Source organism: Notolabrus celidotus, chromosome 13, assembly GCF_009762535.1.
Source record: "Notolabrus celidotus isolate fNotCel1 chromosome 13, fNotCel1.pri, whole genome shotgun sequence".
NCBI classification, from domain to species: domain Eukaryota; kingdom Metazoa; phylum Chordata; class Actinopteri; order Labriformes; family Labridae; genus Notolabrus; species Notolabrus celidotus.
This window is the reverse complement of record NC_048284.1, coordinates 235,928-250,368: the sequence shown is the minus strand read 5'-3', so window position 1 is coordinate 250,368 and position 14,441 is coordinate 235,928. Positions and strand designations below refer to the sequence as shown.

Here is a 14,441-nt window from a genome sequence, read left to right as displayed (position 1 = left end):
AACTCTTCTTCAACAAAGCGTGACGCTCATTCTCTAAATTATGACCCCGTTATGTTCCAATAGGAACTTTAGGTAACGGCTCCCTGTGATAGTCCAGGAACTGAAGTCTGATGTCTCTCCATCTGTCTTTCAGGACCTGGACTTCTGCATCATCACGGTCCCCACGCTGTCCCCTGAGTTCCCGTTTCTGCAGAGCTTCCACAGAGCACAGCGCCGTGCAACCAGTCTGCTGCAGGACGAGCTCTACATCTTCCACCGTGACGGGCTCGGGTCAGTCAGAGGTTTATTTTGTCTTCTCACTGAAGGCAGCATCAGTGTGTCCGTGTTGAGTCAGTGTTTCTGTCTTAGTACGCCTCTCAGGGTAAAGGTCACAGCTTTAAGAAGGTCTACTTTGTGGTGATTCTTGCAGGAACGTTGAGGTGAGGCCGGCTGTAGCTGCAGACCGGCCGGCTGTCTCGGATCTGGTGAAGGATCTCAGCCTGAGGGAGTCCCTGCTGCAGGACCTGGACTGCTTCTACGAGTCCTGCAGAGATCTGGTCAGTCTGAACCTGTTTCTGAGAATACCTGTGTCGACTTCAGACCGCAGAGCAAACCTGCTCCTCTCACCAGGATTAGATAACTGGTTTACTGTGTGAGGGACTAAACCACGCAGGAACTTTGTACCTGCTCTGGTCTTTTGCTCGAGGAGGCTGCAGCACAAGCTTTAAGAAGATCAGGGCTCATGTTCATTAGAAACCATTCCAGGAGACCACTTCATGAAGCAGACTGAGAGAATACCAAGAGTGTGCAAAGCTGCATTTCATTCATGAAACCAAAAAACAAAGCATTCAAGGAAAACAGGAAGTAGCATTATGCTAACATTAATAAAGGCATCCATGCAGGAATATACAGATAAATATGACTAATGAAGAGAGGCATGCATCAACACATTACACAGGTCTTAGTAAAAACATGCCACCACTTTAGATTTAACTAACTCCACTTTTAAAGTATGCAAAAGAAATAAAAAGTGTGATTAAGTTGAATAAGTCAGGTATAATCAACATTTCTAAATCCTCTTAATTATCATAACACCAGGTTACAGAGTCTGACTGGGATCCCCTCAGGTTTCAAAATGAAAACATGCTGATTGTTTTGGACGGTGGAGTGTGACTGGAGCGGCTGACAGTGATTGTCTTGGAGAAAGGAGGAATATCTCACGTATGCCAGGGAACAGATTGGTGAGAATTCAGTTGAACGGCTTCTCCTCTCTGACTGACGCCCCAGCTGTCACTGCTGCAGCTCCAACTCTGATAATTACTTCTTGAATGAGAATGCAGCCACTTCATGCGTATTCATGGCACCGAGTGCTACAAGACGCTGTGTGTGCAACATATTCGATGCAACACACACATTGTAATGTTGGTGTTGTTTTCTGCTCTTGTGTTTGTCAGGACGGGGTCACTCTGCAGGCGTTTGTAGCTCAGGTGAAGAGCGAGGTGGTGGGGATACTGATCATCAGAGACGAGCAGGTAGGTAGACATGTCGCTGCCTGAACAAAATCATCTCTGTCTATTTGTCCCTAAAGATTAAAAAGTCCTGAACCTGCTGAAAACTTTTATGTTTCAAAGATAGAAGCACCAAATAATCTTTTCTCTGCACCATCCAAAATAATATCATGAAATAGAGACACACAATAAGAAATGCAAACTAGATCTGAGCTTCAGGATGAACCTCATGGTTCTGTTTGGGACATATTGCACTGAAAGCATAAAGTTCCTTCATAGGTTATCAAATTTTAGTTGGATTTAATTTCTCTCCTTCAGGACATCGAGTACATCCGTTCCCACTACAACATCGAGAACTTCATCTACTTCAGCCACCATCGCTACGAGGAGCACGCTCAGATACGCCACTTTGTCCTCAGACCCTCCCTCCAGCACTTCTCCAAGCACTTGTTCAAAGAGGTCCTCCGGCTGGCTCTCAGGTCCTGCCTGTACCTCAGGATCCTCCCCTCGGACCGCAGCCAGGAGGTGGGTGCTCAGAGACTCTCACTGCTTCCCCCCCAGCATCACCAGGCCTGTGTGCATGTCTGCTCACACACACATTGTCATTAGTGTGATGATGCTCTGATTACACTCTGCAAAAGATGATCATCATCCAAACTCAAACCTGTTGTTGAGTTAACGGCACTCGCTGAGAGACGTTCAAGATCATTCAGAAGTTACCTCAGCCTTATTTTTACATTTGGGTCCATTTGTTTTTCTGTTTCTGTGGATTGCACAAAAAAATGGTCTGGATCTGAACTAACCACCTCAAACACCAAACTAAGAGAATAACGGCCGTACCACGTGACTGCTTCGGCAAGTGGTTCAGATTTTGCTGCGAGGTTTGACAGCAATATAAACCCCTCAGGCTCCATTCAAAATGTGGGTGTTTGATGGAGAGTTGTGGTCAGTTCAGAGTTTGGATAGTGTTTATATAGTTTAGAGATAGAGAGAGAGAGAGAGAGAGAGAGAGAGAGAGAGAGAGAGAGAGAGAGAGAGAGAGAGAGAGAGAGAGAGAGAGAGAGTTTGAAGATTTAGAAGTGAGGAGAGGAAGACAGGTAAGACGGATCCAGGTAGAAAGAGGAGAATTAGGTGCTCACCTGGTACTAGTCTTGTGTGGACTTGGTCTAATGGTTAAGTTGCATGCCCATGAAACATTAGGCCTGGGTTTGAGTCTAGCCTGTGGCTTTTCTACTGCATTTTTTCCCCACTCTCTCCCAGTTTCTACACTGTCCTCTCCTCTATAAATAAAAGGTGTCAAAGCCCCAAAAATATAACTTAAAGAAAGGATTTCCCCTGTGTGGTAACATTTTGATTTAATAACTCCTAATAACACAAGCATATCCACTGCCCTCTTCCTGCTTTAGCCAATTCCATTTTCCTAAAGTGACAGAAAAATATAATTACACAACCTGCCATATCATATGATACTACCATTTTGGGAAAATGTACACACAGAATACATTCAAAAATATTTTATCATACACATATATGATCATTCATGTACAGAAATGATTTGGTCCTACATTTTTTGTAAGTTCATAGTCATTCCCATAACAGACACAAACATTCAACGCATCACACATTATGTGGTTAAGATCCAGCTGCCTGTGATTACACACCTGGCCAGTAGGTGGTGTCGTGTGCACATGAAGCTTCGAGAGATGAACCCTTTCTCGAACCAATTGGCTCAAGTGGTTCGATGCCTCATGAGGCTTCATCTCACCATCACTAGTTTTAGTCCTCACCTCTTCCTGGTTGTGTCCTCTGCAGACGGGTGGAGTCAGGAGAACTTAGGAGGGCCGGAGCAGCTTCTTAAAACCTGCTGGAGTAAACCATGAAGGGGACGGGAGGGGGCGCACGTACAGATAGTGTCAGAGTGTGTTGAAATGTGAGGTGCATGTGATTCATTTCATAGAAGGTGATTTGATTTGGTGTAAACGTTCAAGCTATACAATTTATTTAGTGTAGAATTTGCTTCAGAGTGAATCAGCGTTGTGTCAGATGCTGGTGTTCCCCTGTAGTTGGTCTGGTCCGCTTAGTTTCCTTCAAACATAGAGGCTACTTAAAGGAGCTCGGTGCTTTGGGTGTAAGTTTGTTTGGAGGTGACAGCATGGAGCACAGGTGAGCTTGTTTTCTGCACCTCTGCCTCATGTCTCTGAAATCTCAAGTCTTTGCTCAGTTTGTTCGAGTCCTCTTTCTCTGACACACAAAGAGAACAAGTCTTTAAAGTTCAGATGCTCCAGATGAAACTTCTTCCTCTCTGTTCGCTCTGAGACAAAGCGCTCTCTGCGTGTTAAAGGTGCAGCAGGTTATTTCTTGCAGAGTGTGGCGGTCTCTGGGGTCAGGGCAGCAGGTGCTGGTGGTGCTGCCAGCTCCACCTCTCCACTCCATAATAAGACATTTCCTCAACATGTAGAGGCCTCCACTTCCTCCTCTAATTATCTCCACAAACAAGCTCCAGATTGGGAGATGATGATGTGCAAATAGAATAATGTCAGAAGATAGCCAGAGAGCGAGCTGTGTTGGAGCACAGAGTGTAAAGCTTGCATCATCATCATGGTCTCTGCAGCCGAGCTCATTATCACCGTGTGGCCTCCCGAGCCCTCACACCGACGCTGCCTAACCTCTGAGGAGGCTTTTTTAATCTCTCTGAGCTCACCCTGCCCTCTTCTTCTTCTGCACACAGAATTCCTGCATCCACCATCTGGACTCGGTCCTCAACTGCGCGGTCCCGGTCCGCCCGCGACGCCAGATCATCTACCCGCTGGAGGAGCTTGGCATCAACGCCCCTTCCAGGCAGATCACGGAGGACCAGGTGGGCACGGCAGCAGCTGGCTGACAGGGAGCAGCCTGCCAGGGAATGTGGACTAGCTGCTGACAGAGGGGGGGACTGCAGGGTGTGGATGTGACCACTAGGGGGTGCTGTTTCTAAAGAAGTGATACATGACAGAACATGATTCATTTGAAGGTATGGAGGAGAAGCTCCTGCACAGTGTGAAGGAATAAACTGAAACTTTCACAGTCTGAATGAAGCAGTTTTACAAACAGCTCACAGAAACACCGTCTGTAGTGATGACTGTTACAGTTATGCTCATAAGTTTACATACCCTGGCAGAATTTGTGATTTTTTTGGCCATTTTTCAGAGAATATGAATGATAAGAGACCAACTTTTTGTTCCACTCATGGTTAGTTGTTGGATGAAGCCATTTATTGTCAAACAACTGTGTTTACTCTTTTTATATCATAATGAAAACAGAAACTACCCAAGAAATCATTCATCTGCCAGGGAATGTAAACTTATGAGCACAACTGTATGTCTGTTTGCTGATCTCTGAACAGCTTTGTTTTCTCAGAGGCAGCAAACTAACACTCTGCAAGCAGTCTGTGCAAACTCAGAGCTGAACTTCATCTGATACCTGCAGAAACATTTACATTGAACTAGAAGTCACAATAATCCTGTTTTAAGAACACCTGTCTCAGCAACATGCTCTGAAATAGTCCTTCCTTCTTCTCTCCTCTGTCCTCCAGCACTGGGGTTAAGAGCTTTGGGACGCCACTTAATATGAGGGTTAGTTGCTACTTCAGGTTCGGCGGAGGAGCGAGGAGACTGAGCTTTGAGATGTACCCACGGTCTGCTAGTTAAGATGAACCTTTCGTCTCCGTGGTGAATCCAAACAATGACACAGCTTAAGTTACAAACTAACTCGTTTAACGTCTGGTTTAGTGACAACGTTACACCCTCACTCAGGGGTTCCCAAATTGGGGGTCGCCAGGCTTTAATTGGGGGTCACGAGATTTAAAAAAAAAAAATGTAAGTAATCTAAAATTTAGAATATTGCCATTACTGTAAATGTATATTTTTAAAAGTAATTCATAGAAACAAAAACTTTGTTTTTCATTAGTTTTCTTCCTTTCTTTAGATCAGGGGTTCCCAAACTTTTTAAGCCTGCTACCCCAAAATACAGGTGCCTATAGGACCCTCAGAGGGATTTAATGTGTCTTCATTTAGCTGGTCTGCAGAAAGTGACCCTCCCTATATGAGCATGTGTCTGTGTTTCCTGTGTGTTCTGAATGAACCTGCTGCTACTGATGCTTTAGATCATTAACTGTTCACTAACACTAAACTTAGGAGTCATCTGGAAACAAAGAAAGGCAGAAAACTCATTACACTTTATATTTCAAGGTTTTAATTCAAACTTAGCTTCTATGTTTGTCAATATTTTTTAACTATAATGGGTCAAATTTACTATTTTTAGATAACTTTGTCATTCAACTTTTTTTATTTCATTTTTTCAGTATTTCTTTGTTCACCACAAGTTAACAAATTATATATAAGTAACACAAAACAAACAAAGAGAAGAAAAAATACAAAAGAAAAAAGAAATATTAATAATTAACAGTACAAACAAAAAGGAAGATAAACATAAGAAAACAAGGTAAATAAATAAAGGTAATAATAATAAATATTTTTAGATAACTTAAAAAAAAAAAAAACATTCTGGAAGACATCTCATGACCCCCCACTAATGTCTGGCAACCCTCCAGGGGGTCCCGACCCACACTTTGGTAAACCCTGCTTCAGATGACTCCTAAGTTTAGAGTTAGTGAACAGTTAATGATCTAAAGCATCAGTAGCAGCAGGTTCATTCATAACACACAGGAAACACAGACACATGCTCATATAGGGAGGGTCACTTTCTGCAGACCAGCTAAATGAAGACACATTAAATCACTCTGAGGGACAGGGGGGGGGTCAGGAGTCTTTGGCACCTATATTTTTGGGGTCGTGGGCTGAAAAGTCTGGGAACCCCTGATCTAACTTAGGACTCAACTTATGCAGAGCTGCTGCAACAGGCCACTGATTGTTTTATGCATCACCAATAACTTCTGGAATAATGTGCAATGGTATCTCCATTTGACCGATGAGTACAACTCCCCCTGTGTAGATAGTAGATTCACTTTGAACACTTATTATTAATTTAATCTAATTTTTAATTTTTAACTTTATTAATTATTAATTTCTTTATTTTTTTCTTTATTTCTTTAATTTAACTTTAATTTTTTAATACTAAAAGAGAAAGGAGACTCTGAGAGTTTGTTTGAAAGCTACAGGAGACATGTTGCTTTAGTATTTCCTGGTTACTCTGAATGCTGCTGCAGAGATTCCCTCTGATTTCCTGCACTTTAAATATTGACCCCACACACAGCTGAGCTCTCCTACCTGAGGCTTCATGATGTAAACTCATTTGTTGGTTTCACTCCATCAAACCCGGCCTGACCCCTTTCACCTCCGTATCCCAGCAGTCATGATTTCCAGCCTCCGTGCAGATAAGCGCCTCCTCGCCTGCAGGATGATTAATCAAATTTGAAGCACCTGTTCCCTCTCTGTCAATACGTACAGGATCATATTACACACAGCGCCGCTCATTGTGTGCAGGGAAGGTGAGGCGTCTCCGGCGTGATAAGAGCCGCTGCACCTGCTGCACCGCACATGCAGATGAGACGGCAGCTTTGTTCATGTGAATGCCTCATCTGGTTAATTCCTGCAGTATTCAGATGGATGCATGCAGGCATTTAATTTACCCCTAACACACGCAGGGTTTTTACATAGAAAGCATCACTCTGTTTCAATGAACGTCAGAGTGCAGCGTCTGCACAGCACACATTACAAATCAGTCTTATTCCATACATGCTTTATTCTGTTAGAGGATGACTGTTATTAGAAATGATAATCATAAACATTCATTCATTCATCTTATAGATTCATCTCTCTCTCTCTCTCTGCTGTGTTCAGTCCAGCTTCCTTTCTTTCTGCTGAACTGGAGCAGAGTAGGAATATGTCAGGGTTACATCTGGGAGAAAATGGGCTCTACGTTGTTCAAATGCATCCAAACTGATCTCATGCTCTCAGTTTGCTTCAACTTAAATCTCAAAGTTTCAACTTTATTAATAAAGCACCTTTCATACGTACAGACGTGCAGCTCAAAGTGCTTCACATGGAGGAAAGAGGCAGAACACAACAGAGATGGTGAAATAACTTTTAAAAGAACATGACCATAAAAATACTTAAAATGAAATAATTTAATGAGATAAATAAAGAATAAAAGATGAGTTAAAGTAAAAAACATCAGATAAATACTATGAATAAATAGGATGAATTAATGTTAAAACAATGGTTCAAATAAAAATACAGTCGAGGGCTAAAAATAAATGAATCCAAGTTAAAAGCCAGATTAAAGAGGTTTAAATTAAGTTTGAATGTCCAGTTTAGGAGCATAAAAATAGAGAGCTCTCTCTGTGTGAGACACATGAGGAACATTTAAAAGGGAAGCATTCGAGGACCTCAGTGATCAAGCTGGAACATAAAAATATGGAGGAGCTTTAAAACAAAGCTTTAAAAAAAAGACAAAGCTCAACACAACTCATCTTTATTTATAGATCACCTTTCATACATTCAAGCATGCAGCACAAAGTGCTTCACAAAGAACAGAGAGATAGAAAACTACAGCAAAATGATACAAGGCTAAAACAACACAGAGGAAAGTGATAGGAAATACTTGGAAATAAAAATACAATAAAATCAGATCAAATTAAATCAGATAAATACCAGAAAAAATGTATTTATTACAATCAAATCAGTACAGTAAGCTGAAACAATGGTCATAATGATAATAATGCAGTCCAGGGCTAAACCAAAATGACTCTATAGACTGGCTGCAAACATTTAGTTGTGTTTAGTGAGATAAGATAAGATCCTCCTTTATTCGTCCCACAACGGGGAAATTTATGGAGTTCCAGCAGCAAACAAGAAGGTGTACAGAACAAGAATTTAACAAGAATATATATAGGAAAGAAATGTTCATCAGAGACGACAGCTTGGTCATAATCCTCCTGTCAGCCACCACCTCCACAGGGTCCAGGACTGAGCTGGTCTTCTTCACCAGTTAGTCCAGTCCTGCTCTCCTGTATCCTGTCCGCCCACAGCAGGTGAAATCCTTCACATGTGGCGTTGGTGTCCGGTGTTAGCTCTGTTAGTGAAACAGTAACAGCTCACATGAGCTCAGTCACCAAAATGAATGTTTGCACAAGAGACTCAGCAGCCTCCTTTTATGAATGACAAACAGCTTTGATAGGATGGTCTCAGAGTGAGCAGGAATGTATGCTGGTTAAGGTAAAGTACAGAGATTTCAGTTTATTTTAATTCCAGTCAAAAGGCTTTATTTGTATGGGTAACATCTGTTTACATGGCCAAAGCAAGAGATGAAACTGAAGTACAATAATGCAAAATCAATGTTTAAGAAGATGAGAGATAAATGTGTAGAATGCAGCTTTAAGATACAAACTGAAAATGAGCTCTCTGCTCTTAAAACATGTACAAAGATAAAGAGAGGTCACTAAAGGTCAAAGTAGAAAAACCTCAACATAGTTCAGATTATAAAGAGTTAAAGTGTCAGTGTTCCTTCTGATGGAGTAAAAAGCTCTCCAGGTCGTTTATCTCCAGAGTCACAGCTCTGAAGAAGCTCAGGTCTCTCATCAGGTCTTTAAAAAGTCCTGAAACTCTCCCTGACTGGACTCTGTGGTTCAGTTTGTTCTGATATCAGAGAAAGAACTTATTTACATAAACGAATAATGTTCATGTCGGCAGTTAAAAATAATCTGCTTGATTATTTCTCCAATTAAGATTATTTATAAGGTGACTTATACTCCTGATGCGTGCACACATTAACGGTCGCTCGCTCTTTGTTTTGCAGCTCAGCCGCTCAGTGACAGATGTCAGACACATGCGCCCTCACAGAAATCATTTGAATATTACACAAAGGTTAATTTCACCCTCGGGTTTCCCCCTTTTTGTTTAACACTGTTTGCATCCAACAAGGTGCATTGTGGGGCCAATCTGCCTAATTATAGATGATGAAGGAGCCATTAGCTGCGTCAGAGAGCAGGGCGGGGCCCGGAGACGCTTCAGGACACCGTGTTCCTCTGAGTCCTGCGGGACTCGTCTGAGATCACGGAGGAGAGAAGTGTTCCTCAACTGTCAGGTCACACGTTTGATCTCTGTGCTCACGTCACTGAGCTCTCATCAGACCGAGTTTATTCCATAAAGGAGCAACAAAGTGCTTCAAACATTACACATGTATTCAGGAAGAAGAGAGGACAGCATCTTTAGTTTAACCTTTAAACACCAGAGTTCATGAACTCAGTCTGCTGTGTTCTCCTCAGCTGTCACCTGAACCAGGACTGACTCTGGAGGTCCATCAAGGGTTCCTGGACTTTACTCCAGATCTATGCAACTCCTATGCAGTCCTTCATGTAATGTTTATTTATTTTTATTACATTAGAGGTGTAAAGCTGCTCCCTGGAGTCAATAATGAGAGTAATCCCACAGCTTCACGTACCTGTTGATCCTTTAAACCAAAGACAAACCAGGGAGCAGGTTCTCAGAGATCTTCAGGTTGAGTCAGAGCTTTAGAGGAGAGAGATTCAGCCACAGCTTTTAGAAATGTTTGATTTGTCTGAAAGCTGGAGCGAAGGAGTGATGAAAGACGATCCCACTTTCATCCAGAAGGAGGAATAGAAACATCATTTCATAACGCTTTCAGTGGGATGATGATTAACGAGAGCAATGGAGCGTTTCATTTTCAGAAAGTGGCACCGCTTATTTTAAGAGACGCTCGCCGTCTCTCTCTCTCGCTCGCTCGCGGTCTCTCTCTCTCTCTCTCTCTCTCTCGCTCTCTCTCTCTCTCTCTCTCTCTCTCTCTCTCTCGTCTCTCTCTCTCTCTCTCTCTCTCTCTCTCTCTCTCTCTCTCTCTGTCTCTCTCTCTCTCTCTCTCTCTCTCTCTCTCTCTCTCTCTCTCTCAGGCACCGTTTGCTCTCAGCCTCATCAGCAGGAAGTTGACGCTGGAGCCAAAGGTCACCATTAACGCTCGGATCGTGGTGGTGGGGGCGTCAGACGTGGGTCTGTCTCTCCTGGAGGTGCTTTGTTTCTGGTGAGCTCCTCCTCTGTGTTTATATTTCTCTCATGTGTGTATTACCCTGTGTGTAAATATATATATTTATGTCATCACTTCATGAAGCACCAGTCTGTCAAACATCAGCAGCTTTCAGACGGATTATGTCACAACTTTTCCTCCAGGACGTCGACAGGATTATCCTCTGAAGAGGCCCCGGGGCGAACAATTACTGCTGGGCCCCCATTAACACACACACACACACACACACACACACACACACACACACACACACACACACACACACACACACACACACACACACACACACACACACACACACACACACACACACACACACACACACACACACACACCTCACCATCTGTGCAGTGTGTGAGCACTCTGTCATCTCTAAGTTCCCTTTAAGATCTAAACACACACCGTCTGTACGAGGCAGCTTAAATATTTGCTCCATATATGACTCTGACCTGCTCTCCTCCATTATTATTTATCTTTATGCCGCCTATAGACTCAGTTATAAATGATTTATGTAAAGAATACTTTATAACAGGATTCTAATCTGCATAACCACCTGTTCACTCAACGTTAGCCTCAGCCTATTTTCCATTTATGACCTAATACAAAACATGCAAACCAAGCTGCAACCTCCGCTCTTAAAATATGGAGCACATGTGGAAGTGTTACAGACTGCAGTTCCTCGAGCGTCCACTAGAGGCTGGCTGCAGAAACACAGGAAACCACATACACACCCATTCAAAGAGACGCTCTTTACAGCAGAAATAAACATGTTTACAGCCTGGTTCAAAAAACAGTTCAGGTCTGAAGAGCTCATTTCTCTCTCTAATTTATTATAACTTGTTATTTTTGAAGATATTTATCTTACAAGTTTTGCCCAAATATGGGCGTGGCTGACTTGATTGACAGGCGGGAACACTGTAGCTGTTAGCGAGGAGGCTGAAGCCCCGCCTCTTTACCTCACACTAGCTCCACAGACGTTAGGTTGAGGTCAGCATTTCCAATATGGCTCCCGCCGACGATCGGCTTCAAAACAGGACTTCAGGGACAGACGGGTGGAGTCACGGAGACTACGTCCATTATTATACAGGATATAGTTTAAACTCACTCATGTTGATCTTCTTTAATTAGAGCCTTTGCCATCGCTGCCCCCACTCTCTGGAACTCTCTCCCTCCACACATCCACAACTCTGACTCACTTCAATCATTCAAAAACCACCTCAAGACCTTCCTGTTCCAAAAACTACAACACATGACCCCTCCCCCCGCCCCACCTCTGTCCCTGTTTTGTTTTATTTCTATGTTTTAGTTTTAGTTTTATGTGAAGTGACTTTGAGTACTTAGAAAAGCTCTATATAAATTCTATGAATTATTATTAATTATTAACTGTAAGATTCAGAAAGAAAGTAAAGAAAAGAACAGCATCTATAATGTCAGACCAGCCTTGATGTCCAGGTATGTGTGCATAAACGGAAGAATACACATGAGGGCAACAAGTCAGACACAGGGAACAGATGTTCAAACCTTGCTCTGCACTAGAAGAGGTGAAGGTGCTGAGAAGACACGGCTGCTTTCAGAAGCTGGGAGGGTTGTAGTTTTTATTCAGAGCATGGATTCAAAGGAGGAAACCTGAGTGACCAACAGTTCCAGAAGTTTGAGCAGAGAGATGATCTTTCTTTATCTCCACTCTTCAGTCATGGAGTAGTAAAGTTTAGAGATGTTCCTGGAGATGTAAGGTTATGTTGGTGTTCTAAGGAAAGGCTTTAAACTGTTCTGATGTGTGTGCAGAGAAATACTCCAGATTCCCCTGAAACCCTGAACGCTCTCACAATGAAGCTCCTCTTTCATTTCTTTATCGCCGCTTTATTCCAGGAATCCAACCTCTGCAAATGTCACTTGACTCGGGGTCGGACGTTGTGCGTGTTTGCCTTCGTCCTTCTGTGTGAGATTAAGCGCCGCGGCAGATAATAAGCGTCTCTGAGCTGCTGATTCAGAACCTGGCGATAGCTGCCAGGCAACCGGCCTCGTTGTTTTGTGCGATCTCTGGGCTCACTCACTGAGACTGGCAAAACGACTGGCACGGCGTCGATGGCGAGGAGAGGCGCACGCAGCTGTGTGAGGCCTGGCATTCAGCGAGGCCACGCTGGCCCCCTTTAATTAGCCACTCCACTGTTTCCCCCGTCAGGGATCTGCTGCGGCGATCTGTGTTTGCTGTCACTAATGAGTTGACTAATGAGGCAGTTAGTGTCCGCTGGACTAATGGTGAGGCGGCGACGCATTGAGAGGGTGAATGATGGGTCAGTTTCGGCCTGCTGGGGCCCCCTTATCAGCCCTGCCCAAACGTCCAGCCCCCTCCAGCCCCCTGGCGCAGCACAGCTTCTCATGTGCTCATTGATTCAAACCCAGCACCCCCCTCCCTCGACTCCATTACTGCTCGGGACGGGGTCAGACAGATAAAGAGCTCTGCGGCGGCTCGGCCCTCTGCTCGCCGTGGTCAGGCTGCAGGGTCACCGCGGCCGTCTGTCACCGCCTGATAACGGAGCAAATCCAGGACTTCTGATTCAGCCACATCCAGACGCCAATAATAGGCCTTAATGCCTCGGCGCTGCGCCGTAAATCCACCTTCTGGCACAGATTAACAAGGAAAGTTTGACTGCTCTCATTGTCTGCTGCACCACTGCTGTTGTTATTTGCATGTTTACATCAAAATCAAGGATCACACCAGAGAGGAGACGAGCTGTCAGACACAGATTACAACACTTGACTTCCCATAGGAAAAGACATGTAGAGAGGACATCTCAATAGTGTTTCATTTCTGTCTCCTAGACAATAAGGAGATCTGTTTGAAAGCAAAATGAGACGATAGCTTATGTCTCCTGTTTCTCATTCTTGCCTCCAGAGACTAAGTCTCAGCTTAGTCTCCCTTTCAGTTCAAGAGGAGATCTGGTCAGAATCTGAAATGGTTCTCAGGTATTTCTCAGGTGTTGTGACTCCTTTGAGCTCAGGTGGAGAAATCAGGGAGCTCTCTCATCTAACCTCATCCATTAGTTTTAGTCAGACTCAGTTTTTGTGTCTCAAGTTGAGCTCAGATGGAGCAAAGAAAGAGCCTGAGCTCATCTTTCATCAACATTTATAGAGCCCTGCAAAATTAACATTTCAATGTGATTGTCCACAAACTTACAATCCTCATTCAAACATGTGAACCACTTCAAGGATCAGATATTAGATGTGAACTGATCTCTTCTCTGACTTCACAGTCTGGTCCTTCCTTTACAAGTCTGTGTGGAACAAAACCACTTCACTAAGATTTAGTGGATTTGAGAGAAAGATAGAGATTTCATCCCAGGTCTGACCGACCATCTATTTAAAAGATGGGCCTCTAAAGGGCCGACCGGATTTATCCAGAATACTACAATTAAAGGGGCGGGTTCCTTTGGGCCTAGCGGTCAAAGCGCCCCACATACAGAGTCCACAGTCCTGTGCGGGAGTCGCCGGTTTCGATTCCCGGCCGGTCGACCATTTCCTGCATGTCTCCCCCGCTCACTGCTCCCCACATCTCCTGTCTCTCTTCAGCTGTCCTGTCAAATAAAGACAAAAAATATATTTAAAACAAGAGAAGAAAATGATCCATTAATGAGATCTCTCAGTGAAGTCTCAAAGAAGACTCATGTCATGGTCTCAACTATTTCTCCTGGTGAATTTTAGGAGAAACTAATGAGAACAATTTGAAACTTGAATGAGGCTGAAGTGAGAATCTCAACTTTGTCTCCAGAGACTTAGAAGAGAAATCCTTGAGCAGTAACATGTTCCTCTGGGTTAATCTGTAAACTCTTGTTGCAGAGATTAATCTCCAGACATCTACAACATGTCTGCACAAACATCTCCAAAGTTTCCTCTACAGGTTAGAAAGATGATTTATAAGAA

The 14,441-nt window shown here is 43.5% G+C and overlaps 1 protein-coding gene across 3 annotated transcripts in view; it reads left to right on the top strand.

Moving 5' to 3' along the window:
- cfap61 (cilia and flagella associated protein 61) overlaps positions 1–14,441 on the top strand; it is a 44,501-nt gene that overhangs the window by 9,796 nt on the left and 20,264 nt on the right. For all 3 annotated transcript variants that reach the window (XM_034699873.1, XM_034699872.1, XM_034699871.1), the window contains exons 11-16: positions 134–270; positions 410–536; positions 1,434–1,511; positions 1,806–2,012; positions 4,216–4,344; positions 10,390–10,517. In XM_034699873.1, coding sequence (XP_034555764.1) covers positions 134–270; positions 410–536; positions 1,434–1,511; positions 1,806–2,012; positions 4,216–4,344; positions 10,390–10,517 — 806 coding nt within the window. The remainder of the gene's footprint in view (positions 1–133; positions 271–409; positions 537–1,433; positions 1,512–1,805; positions 2,013–4,215; positions 4,345–10,389; positions 10,518–14,441) is intronic.